The 20067-nt window shown below is 37.5% G+C and overlaps 1 protein-coding gene across 4 annotated transcripts; it reads left to right on the top strand.

Moving 5' to 3' along the window:
* Positions 1-453: 453 nt before the first annotated feature.
* ARPP19 (cAMP regulated phosphoprotein 19) lies at positions 454-18404 on the top strand. 4 transcript variants are annotated; one of them, XM_027553982.1, is made up of 5 exons: positions 514-536; positions 805-859; positions 1274-1401; positions 9944-10066; positions 14144-18404. In XM_027553982.1, exons 4-5 carry the CDS (start codon positions 9947-9949, stop codon positions 14312-14314), a joined length of 291 nt encoding a protein of 96 aa, XP_027409783.1. In that variant the 5' UTR covers positions 514-536; positions 805-859; positions 1274-1401; positions 9944-9946; the 3' UTR covers positions 14315-18404. The 4 variants fall into 4 exon arrangements, with proteins under 4 accessions (XP_027409780.1, XP_027409783.1, XP_027409782.1 ...); XM_027553979.1 differs by lacking the exon at positions 1274-1401 and having other exon boundaries at positions 454-536; XM_027553981.1 differs by lacking the exon at positions 1274-1401 and having other exon boundaries at positions 529-648.
* Positions 18405-20067: the final 1663 nt, after the last annotated feature.

Below are 20067 nucleotides of genomic sequence, written 5' to 3' on the forward strand. Positions count from 1 at the left end.
TGATGCAAAGAACTGACTCATTTGAAAAAAACCCTAAAACTGGGAAGGATTGAAGGCTGGAGGAGAAGGGGACGAAAGAGGATGAGATGGTTGGATGGCATCACCGACTCAATGGACGTGAGTTTGGGTAAACTCCGGGAGTTGGTGATGGACAGGGAGGCCTGGCGTGTTGCAGTCCATGGGGTCGCAAAGGGGCAGAAACGACTGAGCGACTGAACCGAACTGAGGCAAGGCAGAGTAGGGAAAGACTTGTGAAGCACAGAGCTTTGGGGCGCCCGAAATTCTGTGTGGGCACGGCGCAGAGAGGTAAGAGGAATCCGGGACTCAGCGAGTCTGGAGAAGTGGAAATAGGCAGGTTCTTGGATCCAAAGGAAGGGACCAGAATAGGCAGGCGGGGCGAGGAGAGGCAGTTACACGTTTAAACTACAGTTCCCAGGAAGCATTAGGCAGACGGATGTGAGGTTAGGCGCGAGCCGCGACCTTTGAAGGCAAGAAGGAAGTGCTTGGGCGTCGCAGAACTGGAGAAGCGGAGTAAGGTAGGCGAGGGCGCGGCGCGGGAGAGACGGCGGGCCGGCGGCGGGCCGCCGTGGTGGCCGCCCGCCGTGGTGGCCGCCCGCCGAGTGCGGCGGGCCTGCGTGTCGTCATAAGGTGGCGGCCATTTTCGGGGGTGGAGGCGGCCCGGGCGGGCGCTCGGGGAGCTGGCGGGAGGCGGGAGGCGGGAGGCGGGTGGGCCTGCGACGGCGCGGTGGTCGGGCGGCCTCGACCACCCGGTAATCGCTTCTCTTCTCGGCCTCTCGTCCGTAGAGGGAGCAGTATGTCTGCGGAAGTCCCCGAGGCAGCCTCCGCGGAGGAGCAGAAGGTGAGTGTGCGCGCGTAGCGGGCCAGGGAGCCGTCGCTGCCGGGAACCCGGGCCTGGCGGCGGCCTGGTCCCGCCTGGAGCCGAGGGGCGCGGCCGAAGCCAGCCCGGCGCCGGTGCAGAGCGGGTGTGCCGCCCCTCCTCCCCTGGGCAGGCCTGGCACTCCCTAGTCGGCGGTCCGCAGGAGCTCGGGTAGTTAGCCGGCCTGGTGCCGAATTGAGTATTGTCCGCGTTTGGAATGTGCCTTTTGACGCCTCGGTGTCTCGGGGTTTTCTTTAACCACCCATCTTTTCATTAGAGCCTTGAACCTTGTGGAGCCTAAGGTTTTCCATGGGCTGCTGACCTAGGAACCCTTGTTTTTCCCTCAAATGACTAACTTCAACTACTTGTATTGTCTGCGTGCTCTTCACTTCAAAGGCGGTATCTCCTGTTTGGGCGGTGACTTAGACCTAGGTTGGAATTTCAGATCCAGTCATCGTTGGCCATGTAACCTTGGTCAGTTGCTGAACTCTTCTGGCTTTAGTCTCCTCATCTGTAAAATAATAGTAAGTCCTTGCTTGATACTGTTGTGAGGCTTAAATGCGCTGGGTAACTTAGTGCTTTTGGCGCAACGTGTGGTTAGAAATGTGAGCCAGTGGGATTCGCATATGACTAAAAATTGGAATTTATTTTTTTCTTTTTAACCAATTTAATTGATCACTTTTTTTGTGTGGAAACATGGGGACATTTTGTAAATTCACTTGCAATATCTTGCTGGTGTAGAGAAATGTGCCACGGATCTGTGTGATTCAAATTACGAACATAAAGGCTTTATATTTGTATAGGCTAGCGCTTGCTTCCACCGTAATTGTTTAAAGAATCAGAGGGCATTATCATAAATAGGATTTGGTCTAATACTTGCATTTTGTAAGGACTTCTGCTTAAGGTTACAGCCATGCCCCTAATCAGGCTGGAAATTTGATTAGTGTTCTAAACCCATTCCATATGTTCTTTACCATGTTAACTTTTCCTGAATTGGATGGTTTTGTTATGATATTACTTGTAAAGTAACTGGAGGAAAAAAGACAGCGTAAATAATAGGCCAAGTCACTACTTTATTCGAGAATAGTCCAATGAAAACTTTGTTGGGTATTTTTCACACTTTGATAAAAATTGAACTTAGGGGGAAAATAAAGAGAAGTATATATATCATAAGATTGCGATCATTTATCATGGTGTTCATTATTTCTTTAGGATTTAGGAATCCAAATAAAATGGTCAAGCCATATCCCTGATGTCTTGTCTTAAACACTAAATCAACCCCATTTTCAACTGCTGATGTACAGTAATGTGCTATGTAATTTTCCTTTATGAGATTTGCTAGTATGTTGTTAAAGCGTGGAGTCTTGATTCACTTGGGACAGCCTAATATTATGTCTCTTAACAAGATTAAGGCTATCCTGAATGTTTTCTTTTTGTGTCTACATTAAAATTTTAATTCAGGTCCTCGTTTTTAGGGCTGTTTTCACTAACGCCAATGTGTTAGTAATATAATAGTGTCTCTTCTTGAATTAAGGTTTGGCTGTAGATGTTAAGTGCCCGTAGCATGGGTCCCGTCCCTAAACAGGAGAATGTGCAGAGTCACTTCTGTGCTCCTGTGGGCCAAATCACCTGTTTCTTCTCTTTGGAAGAATAGTTAGATGACCTAAAAAAAATTAGATTATTGTCTGTGTACCCAAATGACCTTTCAATTAAAGCCAGAATAAGTCAGCTAAAATATTTTTATAGTTTTATGGTATGTTAGCCTATTGCCTCTGAAAAATTAAAATCAAGAGATGAGCCTGGCATGGAGTCACTATCTAATTTGAATTATTAATTCAGTGTGGCATGTTGTTTTTGCTGAAACTGAATTTCTAGTATATGGAGAATATGGTAGCAGTTGTTAAAGTGCAGGAGATTTTTGAGTTTGGCAAGTTAACACTCCCTTGGACCATATGATCCCTCAATTCTCCTTTTGTAAGAGTAGGCTGTGTGGTCTTAGGTACCTCATTTACATTTTAAATTCAGCTCTATTCTTTTTTCATTATCCTGGACAAATGGAGTTGTAAATGAAAGCTCTGACAAAGCACCACAGAGGTGCTTAAATGTAAGATGGCAATTCAGATACCCTAGAATATGCTTATATTGTTCTTTACATTATCAGTAATGTGAGTTCAAAACATACTAGCAGAGACCTCATGGATCCATCAGTCATCCGCTTTTGAGTAACACTAAGCTGAGACAGGCATGCAGTCTGATCCTGGGGGTAAGAAGGGGCATGTGGAGATTTAAAACAGGTAATTCTGTAGTGAGCATCTTAAGCTTGGGCCCCTCCTTTATTTAACTTTTCTCCCATGCCCCCTAGCATAGCATCTGGCATTGTTCTGAAAATGTTGGTTAAATAAATTTTTTTCCACACTCTCCGGTTGAACGCATTGTCAAAGCACTATGACTATACAAATGGCACTGCTAGTACTGCAGTTAAAAAAAAGAGAGGCTAGACCATAGTAATGTAAAAAACCTTAGCTTAGACCCAGTTAAATCTGAATGAAAGTAGAGGAATGTTTTATATATATATTTTCATATATATATATATATATATGTATGTGTGTATATATATATAGTGGCTTTTAGGGCTTCCCAGGTGGCTCTAGTGGTAAAGGACCCACCTGCCACTGCAGGAGACCTAAGAGACAAGGGTTCGATCCCTGGGTTGGAAAGATCCACAGGATCAGAGCATGACAACCCACTCCAGTATTCTTGCCTGAAGAATCCCATGGACAGAGGAGCCTGGCAGGCTGTAGTTCATAGGGTTGCACAGAGTCTGAGACAACTGGAGTGACTTAGCATGTACACACACTGTGGCTTTTAATTTTTTAAAAGAAGATCTTAATAGCGGATTCTCTAGAAAACAGTTTCTATTATAATATTCATCAAGTTAAGTTAGTAAGATGTCTTGGAAAAGGCTAACTCAAATATTTTTGACAGTTTAAAAGGTATGCTGGGCGACTTCCCTGGCAGTCCAGTGGTTAAGACTGCCCAATTCCAATGCTGGGGGTGTGGGTTTGATCCCTAGTCAGGGATCTAAGATTCCACCTGCCTTGTGGCCAAAAAAAAAAGATTACTGTTAATTTTAAAGAAAACCAGGGAGTTCCTGGTGGATTAGTGGTTAGGATTCCGAGCTTTCACAGTGGAGGCCCAGGTTCAGTCCCCAGTCCAGGAATCATCCTGCATGTCGAGCAGTGTGGCCAAAATAAATAAAAGGCATGCGTGGTGCTTTTGTGAGTGGTGAAAGAGGAAGAGAAATACTGTTTAAATTATTTCATTATGTCATCAGTAAAGAGTGAATATAAATTGCCTTCCCATTTTCCAAGTTTTTAAAAAACTGGTTAATATTGGCGTTTTCTGAGACTGTTTTTGACAGTACCTTTGGTAAGCAAAAGGCTCAAGATACATTCAGTTAGGAGCACAGCCTGCTACTCTGGTTTGTGTACAGCCATTAATTCTTAGCAATCTAGAGGTAAATCTCAGAAAAGTTTTGAAAAGTTTCTTAACTTCTAAAAACCATTTGGAATATATTGTATTTGTTCATTCAGTAGACTTTTATTGGGCATCCATTAAATAAATACCAGGCACTGGGCAAGCAGCAAGGACTTGGTAGAACTCCAGAGTTTTTCCATAGAGGTTGATAACAGTATTAGTACCTTCCTGACAGTATACCAAAGGCTTTGTTGGCTTTCATTAATCAGTGCATCAGTGAACATACTGTTGAGCAGATAAAGAATTTGTTCAAAGTGGTCAGATTTTTATTTGCTGATGTTGCTATGTAACTTCCCTGCTCAGGGCCAAAGAGTGGTAATAATCATTCAAACTTGCTGTCAGTTCCATGACAGACAATAAAATAATCCTTAATTATTTGAATATATGTTTGTGTGTACATATGTTTGTGTGTTTATACCTTATGCCCCTGCTACTTATAAAAAGGATAGCTAAAGTATTTCAGTGGAATAGTTCACAAAAATGTAAGTGCCTCACATTAGTAAATGTTAGGCTCTGTGTGAGTTGTAGAGTGTTATGACAAGGATTATTTGGGGGCATATGTTACTTGTCAAGAGACTTAACTATCACTTAAAATATTGTTCTTAAATTTTTGTTTTTTTGTACATCATAAGCATTTATCTGTTGCGATATCCTGGATTTCTCTTTCGTAGTTCATAGGTTAGAATGGAAGTTTCAAAATTCTAATGATGCTGCTTCTGCCCCTCCCCCCAAAGCTATTATCAGCATATAGAAACTACTTAGATAAATGCAGTCACTCATTCTAGCGTCTGTTTCTTTAGTAAAATTTCTGTGACACACAAAGGCTTCCTGGAGAGTAAAGTTTTGAAACCAGATTTGAATTTTTAAGAATACTTTCTTCTTGGTTAAGCTTGTCATTTCCTCTCTGTTGATTCTTTTTGTTGTATCTGTATTTCATTAATTTCTGTTTTTTATTTTCTCCTGTTTTCTTTGGGTTCCGTTCTTTGTCTTAACTTCTTAAGTTAGACCTAGCTCATTGAGTTTTAGTTTTCTTTAAGTCCTTAGACACTTGTATTTTGCAACTTTGGTATGTGTAGAATTTTTATTATCAGTGAGCTCCAAGTATTTGTTATATTCCTATTATTCCTTTTTAAACCATGAATTATTTAGTAATGTATTTTAGTTTCAAAATGACAGGGAAATAATTTTGAAATAATTGACTTTTAACTTCTGAATTGTAGTTGGATTGTGGTCTGTACCTTGACTGCTTTGTCTTTCTCACCTATCTGTATGAGGAAGAGGTGTGGAAATTTCCTATGCTGATAGTCTTGTCATTTGCTCCCTATCATCTGACTGATTTATATATTTTGATGCTTTTTTGAAATTAGAGGCATGAACATTAGATCCTCTGTATCCCTAATAAAGCTTTTTGGCCTTTTTTCTCCTTTCTTGTCCTCCCCTCTTTTTGTCAATTGATTGATTTTCTTCTTCCATTTTACCCCCACTGTTAGTTTGGAAGTTTTATACTTCAGTTCTGTTATTAAATTTATTCCCCCTGAAATTTTATCAAGCATCCTTAACTAAACAAATTGTAAAATTAGTATCATAAATCTTTTTCTAAATGAGACACAGAATACTTTAAAAACATATATTTTTTTACTCTGTCCTTTTTTAGCCTCACATATTAAGCTCTTAAAATCAGAAAAATGAATCCGTTAATTATATCTCAATAAAGCTAGGGAAAATTAGAAAACTGACTCAGTATACATGCATATATACCAGTTTGTTTGATATTTCCTTGTTAATCTCAAAGTTTTTGAGGGATGTATTTTCATTCTAGCTGGAATAAATGCTCAAAAATTCCTTTGAAGGATGTCTAGAAATGCAATCACACCAAATTTTGTCTTTTGTATTTTTTAATATGATTGTAAGGATAAATTGCCCCAACTCTTTTAATTTCTATTACAGCTTTTTGTATTTTAAATCACTGTGAAATGAAGTATTCACATCAGACATCTCCAGGCTCCAGATATTGATGGGGTTTTATAGGAATCAAAGTCAGGCATCTGGAGTAGGCTCTCAGGTCACTTCTCCTTGTTACCCCTGTGTACACCCCAGTCACCCACAATTCTGCCAGGACCATCCTGGAGGCAAGTTGACCTTTTTTTTGGTAATAGTAGTAGCAAAAGTTATACAACAGTTTTATTGCCTTAATTTTACTTGGCAGTTTACCATACATACTTGGTATAATTGGCAATTTACATACATTCTTCTATACTTTGCATTATTTCCTGTCTTATATTACGCAAGTACTTTGTAGGAAATATTTCAATAAATTGCTCATTTTACCTGATTTTTTATCAGTTAGTGTCCTCTGGAGAACAGAAATCACTGAGGGTATATCAAACAGAAAGGGATATGGTTTAGGGGATTAGGTTACAAGGTTAGAGTTGCAAAAGAGGGGAAAATGATGTTTCCAGAAGTGAGGAATTACAAAAAACTTTTGACCCTGTGAGAGTGAGCACTATGCTGAACCCAGTGTCCTTGAGCCCGCATCTCATGTAGCGGCTACCATAGCCCCTGATCGTGAGCTTAATGCCCTTCTGCAGAACACACAGGAGCTGCTGCTGTCTGCATGTGTGTGGCATCACCAGGAAGAAAATGCCTTTTAATCTGATATAGGTTCCACTGACAGACTCTTAAAGGAATTCGGTCTGGGAAATGTGCTTTCAGGCTTCTGTTGTGATTCAGAAGAGTGTTTAGAGAAGGGTAAGTGTGGGCTCAGTGTCCATGGATACAGTCCACTACCAGATGTGTTCTTAATTCTCCACAAGCAAGTCTGGACCTATGTCAAAACGTTGGTGAACACCCAAGCATTTGAACTTGCTTATTAATAAGCCCTGAAACTGTCTACATCTGCCAAAGGTTTAAGAATGTTTCTGTATGATCCTTTAAAAGTATTGTAGATGTTTTGATTGGTATTGACTGCATTTTAAAAATGTAACTTTGGTCACATCTTGCACCTTCTTGGTATTAAATGTAGCTAAAATTCTGAATCCAACCACAAAGTTGCAGCTAGCAGGCACTTGCCATTGTGCTGTATGTTGGGAAAGAAAGTTCAAGAATTGCTTTGTTTTTCTAGGACACATTACAGATTAATTGTAAATCTAAATATTTTGAGCTGTAGGTGCTATTTTCCCCAAAGTATTTTTCAATAGTAAACTGTTAACTGTTTCAACTTAATTGAGCTGTTTCATTTAATTGGATATTATATGTAAGTATATGCATAAATGTATTCTTATTAAAATACGGGAATGCCAGATAAAATGGCATATTGTGTACAACTTTTTTCCTGTGTGTATAAAACGGGGAAACCTGAATACACATGGGAAACTAGGGAAAATTAAAGACTATTTCTTAGATACAGAGAACTGATAAAGAAGTGGAGAGCTCTCATTTCCCAGGCCCAAGAAAGCTGGATGGTTTTAGTGGAAATGTAGGATTCTGTTAACATCCTTTAATTTGAAGGTGCTCGGGCTGTAATCAGGTTGGAGTCCTTTTCAACCAGTTTCCAAATTTAGCTTCAACCTATCTAAAAAGCCATTGTACAGTGGAACCCTAGAGTAGGTCCCTCCCAAGTCCACTTCTAAATTAACCACTGTGAATACCTTGGGGCCATAATAGCAAAGTGAAGCCTCTGTGGTGACTACTCTGTTATACTTACTTAATGTCTCCAACTTATCTGATGATAAGGCAAAAATCCATATAACTAAAATCACCGTTAAATAACACTGGTAGAGTCATGATCACATTGAAGACAGCCCCACGTCAATTTTCAGGTCAAGTGATAGTCACTTTTTTGTCTAGTGTTTAAACAGATGACTGAGCTGGTTCTTCAGCTGATTGCCAGCTGAGGTAGTTGACTCCTTTTGTATGGGCTGAGTTTTGAAACACTAGAATGATAAACAGTATGTTGATATGCTTACACTCTGAAAGAGACATACTCTGGGATTGAGACTCATGGGAATAGCAGGTTTACATCACACATCTCACACTTGAGCTACCCTTTTTGAAGAGAATGACTGGCAGAATCACTGATACTATTTTGAGTCTCTGGCTGGGCACACATACATCAAGTGAATGAATGATGTGACCTCTGTAAAAAGAATGAAAATCAAAGCATGTAGATGCATGAAATGGCAGCTTCTAGAGAATAGAACACTTGAAACAGAAGGAAGCATACACGTAAAAGAAGCCCCAGAGAAAGGATATATTTGACAGCAGCATCTGTATTCTCAAAATCCTCCAAGACTAAAAATGAGAAGAGGTAACAGTGCATGAGGAAGTTTTCACAGGTGAAAAAAAATATTGACAATCTATAAAGTTGATTATAAAACATATGAATATACTTTTAAGGAAGATATATGCAAAAATTACATGAAGTTGTTTCTTCAGTTCCTAGATTAATATGATTACTTGCTGCTTTCTAAGATCAGTAGGCTTGGCATATTTATGGATAGCTTTTCTGCTTTTTGACTTCATAAATAGCCTAGAAGAATCAAGATATACAGAGGTGTGTGATTTTGCTGAGCTGGTGTGCAGAAATGATCCATTAGCTAGAAAGTGTGCCTTGAGCCTCCCCTATCTTGGCAGTGCTATTTTTGTTCATTCTTTCTTCTGCACTACTTGCCATGAAGTGGTAGACACTGCTTTCCTGTAAAATACCATTTCAGGGGATTGCCCCAACAGTCCAGTGATTAAGACTTCAGGGGTCGAGGGTTTTATCCCTCGTGGGGAACTAAGATTCCACATGCTATGTGGCATGGCCAAAAACAAACAACAAATGTATCATTCTTGGGAAGAAAGAGGGCTATATCTTGACTAGTGTTAAAAGTGAATAGTCTTTAAAATATTGATAGTCCTTGAACAGAAAACGTATTTTCAGTACATTAAAGAATAGGATCTTTGGCATGAATAGTGTTTGCCATTAAATATGGGGAGAAATTAGGCAATAGAATCGAAAGATTGACAGATGGTGTTTCTCTCCTTTAAAAATAACAGAGTCTTATGCATTGAGTGATTCAAGGAAAATGTATCAGATAAGTAAGCTGCTATTAATTTCTATTAAAGAATCTCAGAGCTTCCAATTAAACATGATTTTGAATAAACAGATCAAAAAGATTTTTTTTATTTTAACATTATTAAGGTAGTTCTCTAAATATGGGCAGAGAGCTGCTGCATTCCATAGAAGGTGAATAACTATAAATGTATTATACATGACTGGAAAGTAATGGCAAGCAAGACTTCAGAGCTGAGCTATCTTGGTATTTTTATCCAGTGTGTGGGGTGCATCACAGCTATAATAGAACTATCACATGGATCATTTGAAAAACAAGGCAGATTTTTAAAGCCTCTGTGCTTGGTTTCTTAGTCAGATGCTGCATTATTTGGCATTCGACAACAAAAGTCAGAATCCAGATATTTAAAAGGTGGAATTATCTAATATAACTGAATTGTAATACAGAAGTAATTTATTTAAAATTATTTCAGGAAATGGAAGATAAAGTGACTAGTCCAGAGAAAGCTGAAGAAGCAAAATTAAAAGCAAGGTATCCTCATCTGGGACAAAAGCCTGGAGGTTCCGATTTTTTAAGGAAACGATTGCAGAAAGGGGTAAGTTCTCATGTGTAAATCTTCAGCTGTTTACACCCTGTGAACTCTGTGCTGAAAGAGGCTGTGGAATAGGTGTCTGTATTTATACCTCTGTACCTTACTACCAGATATGTGTGTGTGCACTTACATGTTGACTCTAGTTATATGTGGATTATTTTCTCAAATCAAATTTCAAGAGAATATTTTTTCTGGCTTTATTGAGTTATAATTGATACGTAACATTATGTAAGTTAAAGGCATAGTGTGATAATTTGATACATGTACATACCATGAAATATGTAACATAGTGAGGTTAACTAACATCTTTCACCTCACGTAATTACCATTTTCTTCTTGTTACGGTGAGAACATTAAAGCTCTACTTAAGTATATAATCCAGTATTGTTAACTGGAGTGACCATGCTGTCCATTTTTTAGATCCCTGGAACTTACTCATCTTATAATTAAAAGTTTGCACCCATTAACAGTTATTTCCCCTACCATTCATCCCCTGGCAACCACTGTTCTACTCTGTTTTCTGTGAGTTTGATGATTTTAATTCTACATATAAGTGATACCACACACTAATTGTCTTTCTACGAAAAGAAAATTTTAAAAGTGGCAAAATATAGAGTGGCATTTTTATATAGCATGAAAGAATGCCATTCACAGCTTTGAAAAATAGGATGACAAGGAAGAATTATAACAATTTAAAAATAAAATCCTTGTTCTGTGAAAAGTAATTTGATGGGAAAATCATTACAAAAATAATAGTATTTGTAACGCATAAAATAGTTTTTCAAATATACAAGGAAAACATTAAGATGCCCTAGATAAAGGATTTTAACAGAGGAAGTATTATTATTAAAACACAGAAAAAAATGTTTATACAGGATAAAAATCAATGAAATGTAAATTAGAACAATTATTTCTTTGTATTAGTAGCTTTAACTGTAATTTTAAAAAGTATAATTATAAAGACCATAATACAGGGGATACCTAGAAAAAAGCAGAATGGGAGACATATTCTACATTCTTTGTAAAATGTATTTGTGCCAAGTCTCATTGTGAAATGATACCACCAGATGTGGTTTTAATATGAATTATATAATAATCTTTGATTGTTAAATTACTATTTGAATTTAGGGTTTAACTGGTAATTAGTGTTTAGGAAGCTTTATTTTCCTTTGCTAATTTTCAACACAACTTATACCAACAAGCTTTCTTCCAACGTTCAGGCTGTTGTCTTTGTCATTTTTCTCTAGCTTCAACTATTTATGACTTTTCAGTATTTTCAAGTTAGAATTTATATACATTGTATCTTGGAGTTGGTGTTATAGATGTAAATAGTTGTCAGTAAGAAAATGCCACTTAAATCAAGAAATAATTATGTAGAATTTGAGAAGGGAGCTCTAGAAAAATTTTGTATTTTACCAAAATGTTAGTGAATAAGCACTTTTAGAGAAGTCAAATCTTATATTCAACTATATCATTTCTTACTATGTTAAAAGATTTTTATTTTTCAGAAAATATCTGGTCACATGATTTTAGTTTTCTTCTGTTGCAATAGCAAACTTGCAGATTGTCTTAGTATCTTTAACCAGTTTCTCACTCATTCGAGAAGGTCAGTTGCATATCATTTATATTAAGTTTCTTTCTGTTTTACATACTCCGTGTTACTCAGATACCTATTTTTAGGCTTTAAACAATATGAGATGTGAGGGATATCAAGCAGCAGTCTGTCCCATGTTTTTTATGTTTGTGGAGTTTGCGAGGTGCCAAAAAACTGAGGATCCAATTTTAAGAAACATGACCTTAAATAAATACTATCACTTAGGTGATCCATTCATGTCAGTGCAGTTATAAATATGGTTGTAAGTATGGCCCTTAAATTGGGAGTGGGAGAAGGCTCTTAAAAAATAAGATGATACAGAATATGTTGGGGTTTTTTTCCCCCACTTAAAAGCAAAATTTAAAAATTGTTAAAGACATGTGATGTTGTCATCTTGAACTGTTTCTTTTCCCATATGAGAAACTTCGATCGATTTTAGTTTTTTTCTAGCCATACTACATAAATTTAATTCCTTTATCTCAAGCAAAGTAGCCTGATCAGTTAAGTGAGAGCCCCTTATGATGAATCTTTGGTTACTATAAGTGCAAGTGGAATCGCTCAATCGTGTCTGACTCTTTGCGACCCCATGGACTGTAGCCTATCACCCTACTCCATCCATGGGATTTTCCAGGCAGTAGTACTGGAGTGGGCTGTCATTTCCTTCTCCAGGGATCTTCCCGACCCAGGGATCGAAACCCCGGTCTCCCTCATTGTAGACAGACGCTTTACCATCTGAGCCACCTAGAATAGCTATTATTAGAAACTGACTTTACTACATTGGAGAAAATCTGCCTAAAATTTGCACTGTGTGTTAAATTTTTCATTTTGTGCTTTTGACTCTAAAAAATTTGGCAGGCTGCTTTCTCCTTTAGAGGCTACTAAACTCTTAAGTAGCTCACTAATGTAATATATAGTACATCAGAAATTCTGGGATTCTTTTTTTTTTCACTGCATTCATTTTATTATATTTTTAATTTTTATTGGAGTATTGTTGATTTATAATGCTGTGTTAGTTTCATGTGTATAGCAAAGTGAATTACACATATACCTATATCCATTTTTTTTTTTTTTTTTAAGATTCTTTTCCCATTTAGGCCATTACAGAGTATTAAGTGAAGTTCCTTGTGCTATACAGCAGGTTCTTATTTGTTAGTTATCTATTCTATAGTAATGTGTATACTATTATCAGTCCCAGTCTCACAATTTATCCTGCCCCCCACACTACACACATTTTAAAACATGCAGAAATGAAGCTGCAGCAAATCTTCCTGGTCTGAGTTTCCTACTCTTTGTCTCTTGGCCTAACGTTATGTGCTTATAAAAGAATAGTCCCTGGAGGAAGGCAGCTCATGAGATCTTTTTTTAGTCTACTGAACAACCTTAAACTAAGCTGTGATTTCCTATTTCCTCCATTTACCACTTGAGTTATCTCTGAAATCTCAAAAAGAGTATTTATATTTTTCACCCTTTGTCCAGGTCCTCATCTCATATCTGGATGATTCTTCTTGCCTATGCTGTGGGCTCTGAGTAACCACAGCATCTTGTGTATTTAAGACAGTATAATAGTGGATTTAGGTGGCTGTTGTCCATTTTTATGTCTCTTCATGATTCACATAGTGCCTTGTATAGTATAGCAGGCATTCAGTAAAGGCAAGCCAAACACGATAGGTGAAAAGTCGGAACCTGGCAAATTCACCTGTTTTTACTTTGGAACACACCAGTTTATGTAGATTGTCTATATTAAGGTTGATCTTTAGCTCCAGAATTTCTATTTCAGTGATAAAACGGTATGGTGTTCACCTATTCATCTCTCCAACTAAAAAGAGTGATTGTTATACTTAGTGGCTTAGGTGAAAAATGGTGGTATAGAATAGGGTTGTGTATTTTAAGTGATAATTTCTATTCAGTTTATTTCTTCGATTACCCTAGCATTTGTATTTGAACCTTAAATTTAATTTTAGTGAACTGCTTAAATTCAAATAAATGGTTTAAATCCTTACAGAAAAGTTCATCTTAGTTGACAGAGTACCAGCATCTATGAATAGTTTTCATAATTGTAAGCTTGATTGAAGGTGGGTGGCACATCCCAAATACAAGTTAGTGAGTTGTATGTGTGTGTTTTTCCCCAAAATCATTTAAATAAGAATTTAACCTAGGTGTTTACATTAGTAAATGAAAGGCTTGCCTCCCATTCTTAAGTCCAGGGCTATTCACTCCCAATAGATTGATTTGGAAGTTGATGTTTATCTTGAGGGTTCCATACTGGAACTAGAATGATGTAAGTAAGCCTGAAGAAGGTGTTCTTGCCTGACTGACAGAATTCACTGTAGAGACATAGCTATTTCATGTAATTGATATTTGCTTTTTTCTAAACTTTAGGCTTATTTTATATTGACAGTATAGAGTCACGTTTATATCTTAAATGAGTGTAATTGCATAAAAACTTTTTAAACTCTAGTCTGAATTCTTCTTTTTTTCCCTTGTAGCAAAAATATTTTGATTCTGGGGATTACAACATGGCTAAAGCAAAAATGAAGAACAAGCAACTTCCTACTGCAACCCCGGATAAGACAGAGGTCACTGGTGACCACATTCCCACTCCACAGGACCTTCCTCAACGGAAACCATCTCTTGTTGCTAGCAAACTGGCTGGCTGATTAAAAAGAGCTGAACTGCATGAATCTTCTAATGCCCATTATTTCTCCTTAATATGTTACTCCTCTGCTTTTTATTTCCTTTTACTCCCTGTGTCATTTGAGAGTGATGGCTTTGCAGGTAGCGGTAGTGTGTGCTGCTATTTTAAGGGAATATACATGTGTAGAGTTTTTGATTAGTTTAACAGTGCACTGATGAAAAGAACATGTTAGAGCAACATAAAGTAATCTACTTGAAAATAATTGTATATATTACCTAACTCCTAGTGTAGGGCTGGATCCAACAAGTAACTAACAAGTTTTGCAGTTTAAATGTTGGCTTTCTTTAATTCATCTTAATTATAGCTTTGTATGTTACTCTTATTTAATATAACCTCTACTGTTGGTTTCTTCTGGATTTTCCTTTTGGGTTTTGTAAACAGAAGTTTAAGACCACAAGTTAGAAGAGAGGTCACATATTTCAAACACAAATAAATGGGGCTCCAAAAGATTTGTATCCTGTGCTTGAACGTGAATGGCCTTAAATCTGTTTTGGCTTTAACAATAGAATTTTACTTGGGCAATATTTGCCCATTCTGGTGTAACTTATGTGACTCTATTGCTTAACAGCTGCTGTTGAAGCTAGTATTCTTATTCAGTTCTATAGTGTTCAGAATACCTTTTGTCATTGAAGATGTGAATGAAGTGTGCATGTGCATCGACTGTTGAATTCACTTTTGTGCCATTTTTGTAAATACAGTAGTTTTGCACAACCTCTCACAACTGTCTGTGTTACTTTCACATATTAAAGAGTAGAAATGTGCCAACCAGAAGCACAAGAGTTCCTACAAAAAACTCTGTATGTCATTAGAGCTTTTGTATAGTAAGAGTAGTTTATAGTCTTGGGGTTATAGAATACCAAACTGAAATCTTTGCTCAGTCTGCCGTAGACTTAAGCTTTTTCATTTGTTAGCAGTACCCATGACATTCAGTGGCCTTGTGCAAATATGGTATGTTGCTTAGGCATATCTTTTGTCCTAGGCAGAACGTTTCATTTTGACTTTTATGAAAATTACTGTTCATATAATTTATATAAACTTTTTTAATGTAGAAACTTTTTACTTGCACAGTCAATTTAGGGGACACTAGAATAAAAGACTTTGCCTCTTGTGGCCCCTCCCTTCTTTTTTTTTGCTTCTTTGACTCACATTGTGTTGGGCTGTGCGATTCAGCCTGTTCAGAAACATAAGTATGTTCACTCTTGAAATTTGCTCTGCTGAGTGCTGTATTTTCTAACCCAATAATTACATTTTCCTTATAATTTCTCAGTTGTTAATTAACCACTCTTAATCCTGTGTTATTACTAACTGACAATTGTTTAAATAAAAGGAAATTTATAATAAAACAAGTATTTGAGAAGATTGGCCCAGGAATCTAGTCAGAATGAGCTGAATTTCAAGTAATAATAATAAGCTAAGTGAATTAGACTTGTGACAGAGCAATTTACGTGATAGGTGGAACAGATAATACATATTTAGATATTTTGCTTCTATAGATGTCATTTTAATAAAATATAAATTAATTGTATGTGTGGTTTGTCTAGTTAGTAAGAACTTTAATTAACAGACTGCTGGGACAAATCTACTGCTCTTTTAAGAGCTCTTCCCCTAAGTTGTGACGCTGTAGCATGACGCAGAGGATCTGTAACCTGAGATGATAGTGCGTTTTTCTTCTTTGACTTGTGCAGGGCCTCCACCTCTTTTGAGTCCAGGCATCTTTTCTGGATCTTGGCTTCATTAGATACTTGATTTCCTTTGATCCCAAATCACCATAGATGGTGCGTTGAGCATAGCGCCTGCACCTAAAGGCTGCCCTGCACCCTGGGGAAAGCTGGCTGATTATCTTCCTGCTCCACCCACCCCAAAAGAAGAGAACAACAAAATCAGTAATGCACTAATTTGTTACTACAAGGATTGGTGGTTTTAGTTTTAGCCCCTAAGTTGTGTCCAACTCTTGTGGCCCCATGGACTATAGCCTGTCAGGCTCCTCTGTCCATAGGATTTTCCAGGCAAGAGTACTAGAGTGGGTTGCCATTTCCTTCTTCAATTATAAGGTTTAGTTATGCATAAATAGATTTGTAATGAGAGTAAGTAGGTTATTCAAAAGCATGTATAATCATTATAGGATTGATTTACGAATTACAAAATACCCGAAGTAGAATTTCTGTAATACCTAGTGGGGTTTGGGTTTTGTTTTTAATGACTACTTGCAAGCTGTCACTGTTAAATTCACACACATCAGATTAATCTGAAAAACCATGTTATTCTTGGTTATAGTAGGACTCCTGCTATGGTTTGCAATAAGTGATGTAATCTCTGCCTGAGTTTTAGTTTGTAAAATAAATACTAATATTAACCTACCTCAAAACTTGTTGAGGATCTGTGAAATACTGAGTAAGTGCCCAAAATAAAATATTGTTGTCTTTTTATTAAAAGTAAGTTTCCTCATTAAACCAGCCTGCCTTCTGTAAAGTCACAATGATTGAAATCTCAGGATTTTCCATCAGGAGAGACCGGTCATGTAGGACTTGTAGGTTTAAGTAATTGCTTAGTCTCCATTATTGGTGCTTGGGATAGAGGTCATACATTTTTATATTTCTGTTCTGCTTCTTAGCTCAGTTTATTGAAGGTATAGTTGCAGGCTGTTTCACCATGGCTTGAGTGAAGATTTTTGAATAAGATGGGCTTCATCAAACATTTCTATGGTTTCAGAATTGTGGTTTGAGAAATGACCAATTTAAATCATTGTCCTTATTGTAAATGTATGTTGGCATAAACAAGTTGGAGAAAAATACTTAAATGAAAACCAGCTAAAATAAATTACCTGTTTCATGTCCAGTAGCTCCTATTTGATAGTACAGTTCTTAGAAACATTTCATTTTTAAAGACTATATCTGAGTAAAACAATTCTAGTTATTGGCATGTTGGGATAGAATTGTTGGATTGTTTGGATGAACTGGAAGGCGCATGTTTGCAGTCTCTTTACAAGTTACTCAATATTCTTGTGCTGCTCACTTAAAAAAACATCATTTTAACTGTTCATCAAGGCCTGTATTTGTTCTTACTTCACTTGGAATTTGTTCCTCATTTTATTTGATGTAACAGAACTATACCTCTACATGTTTATTGATACTTTTTACTAAATCAGACAGGTATTCTTTCTCAGTCCAAATTAGTGAAGTCTCATCAACACTGAAATGTGAGCTCTACTTGAATTGTGCCCCAAACTCTGGTGATTCAGGGGCAGGTATCCTGTAGGAAGGGCATGTCTGAGTGGCAACAAAGAGTTTCTCTGGTGGCCTTTCTATGTTTCCCCAACATTCAGACACATTTCTTCATTTTTCATTTTCCTTTTCCACCTCATTTTCCTTCACTTCTCCCCCGTTTCCATCCCTGCTTATCTCTTAAGCCCCCTGATGGCCTTCAGTAAATGATTTTTGATAAATTATCAGTCCTTTGATATTCTCCCCAATATACTGCAACTATAGACCCATTTAAAATTTTCTAAAACACTATCCTTATCTGGAAGTGACAGCTTTGAGCCACTGTCCTACTTCTGCAATTCAGCATGCACTGCCAGCCTTCCCCCATGTCCCTTCTCCCACCTTATCCCTTCTCCCCCTGACACACCACACCATACCTTGTAAAATTGGGATCAAAGAAGTTTCATTCTGAGATTGATAATCTAAGGATAAAAATGCTGATTTTAATAACTTTCACTAGTTCCTGCCTTTTAAAGTAGGTAGGCCTATGGGTTTTATTCTGGAAATCACTGATGGGTCACACCATTATGTTTGTATTATGTTATTTATCAACTAAACAGCATTTGAAAGAAAAATCCAATTTCTTTAATATGCCCTCAGATCTTTTACAGCATCTCTTATTTGTGATGCAATAGGACACTTGCCTGTATTAAAAGGGCCAAAAGTAAATGCCTTTTTTTGTTGAACATGTCTATAGAGTTGGCAGTTAATGCTGAAATTTGTCAAGTAGCCCTTCCAAAATTAAACTTGTAAAATACACAAAAAATAAATGTCTACCTAGTATCGATTTTATTTGCTGTTTTTGTCTCATTTAAGTGTTAAATTGTTTTTTGGTATATTTTCTGAAGTTGATCCCTTTAGATTTCAGCTACTATGATATTCAGAAAGAATTTGACTATTATAGTCTTTAATTTTGTTTTGGTTTAAATAATGTTTGTTTATGAGTTCCTGGCAGTCTAATTTATATTGGTAGAGACTTTGTAATTTAGATTAACATGAAATATTTGCAGATTGAGTCTTTTCTACCTCATGTATAAAACACTCAAGTACAGTACTGTCAGGAAGGTTTAGGAGACAACCTGAGAAATTGTATGTACATACACTTGTCTGGCAACTCTGGGAGTGGTTGAAAATTTGTATATAACTTTACACTCTGCCCCCCTTATCCGTTGTTACATATCCATGGATTCAACCAACCTCGCGTGTGTAGTAGTGTAGTACATATTTAGTGAAAAATTCCACCTAGAACTGGTCCTGTGCAATTCAAACCCATGTTGTTTAAGAGTCAACTGTTTTTCTTTTTTTAAATGTGTGTGTGTGTGAGTCGCTCAATCATGTCCGACTCTGCAACCCCATGGACTGGAGCCCACCAGGCTGTTGTCCATGGGATTCTCCAGGCAAGGATACTGGAGTGGGTTGCCATTTCCTTCTCCAAAATTTAATACAAGGTATAAGTATTAACATTCCTTAAAAGAAGTAGAAATAACATTCCGGGAAGTCTAGAGGAATACATTATTCAGTCTAGGGGATAAATGGGATGGGTGGTAATCGGGAATTTTAGAGGCAGTTTTGAGAGATAGGTTGCTGTAGTCATTGGTGGAGGAAAAGGGAGGAAGAAGAGCATTTTAAGTAGAGAGCTGTTATTTTCGAATAGTCAAGGAGCTAGGAAAATGTGGCTCTGTATAAGGAAGTTTGGTTGGAGATCATGGTGTGTGAAGGTAACTTGATTTTTCTCTGTAGCGTTATCCTTCCTTCCAGCCTTCAACTCAGTAAATGACACCTCTGTGCACTTGTCCATTGGAGTACTCAAACCAACTTTGGAAGTTACCCTTCATTCCTCAGAGGCTGTGACCAACATCCAACAAACTCCACACCAAATTTGTTGATTGCTCTTCACTGCTGGCACCATGCCCCGAGCCAGGGTTTCTTACCTGGACAACTGCTAAGAGTTCCTAACGTGTCACTTTCCACTCCTGCTCCCTTGTGCATGCTGCATCCCGCCCATTCCCCCATCTCACTTTCATTCTTACATCATATATCCAAGATCTTTTTGCCTGTGTTGAATTCAGGTTTCTTTTCCGTTAAACACAGCACTGGTTCATAGTTTGGCTAGCTCTTTTTCATTCTCATCTCAACTCAAATTTAACTTCCTTGGAGGAAGTCTTAATTTATTATTGCCTCCCTAGCACCTAGAAACAGCTTATACATACTCAGATGCTTGTTGAACAGATAAAGTGAATTGGAATATTTATTGGAAATTAAATGAGAAACCAGGTTAAGGATATGGATGCAGAAAGATTATGCTTGATTCTCCATCTTGGTCATGTCTAGCGTTTCCTTCCTTGCAGTAGGGCTTTATACCATAAAGTGGTTTTGTTGTTTGAACTCATAACTTTTTAGAAAAACTTTTTTTTTTTTTCATTTGCACTGAATGCAGCAAGTGCCTTCAGTGGGA

The sequence above is a fragment of the Bos indicus x Bos taurus genome, chromosome 10, assembly GCF_003369695.1.
Source record: "Bos indicus x Bos taurus breed Angus x Brahman F1 hybrid chromosome 10, Bos_hybrid_MaternalHap_v2.0, whole genome shotgun sequence".
Taxonomy (NCBI): Eukaryota; Metazoa; Chordata; class Mammalia; order Artiodactyla; family Bovidae; genus Bos; species Bos indicus x Bos taurus.

What these genes read in the sequence shown, in the direction of transcription:
- ARPP19 (XM_027553979.1), top strand. Translation starts at nt 815, where the DNA reads ATGTCTGCGGAAGTCCCCGAGGCAGCCTCCGCGGAGGAGCAGAAG. An exon ending in CCTCCGCGGAGGAGCAGAAG is followed by an intron (nt 860 to 9,943) that starts GTGAGTGTGCGC and finishes AAATTATTTCAG; the next exon opens with GAAATGGAAGATAAAGTGAC. An exon ending in GGAAACGATTGCAGAAAGGG is followed by an intron (nt 10,067 to 14,143) that starts GTAAGTTCTCAT and finishes TTTCCCTTGTAG; the next exon opens with CAAAAATATTTTGATTCTGG.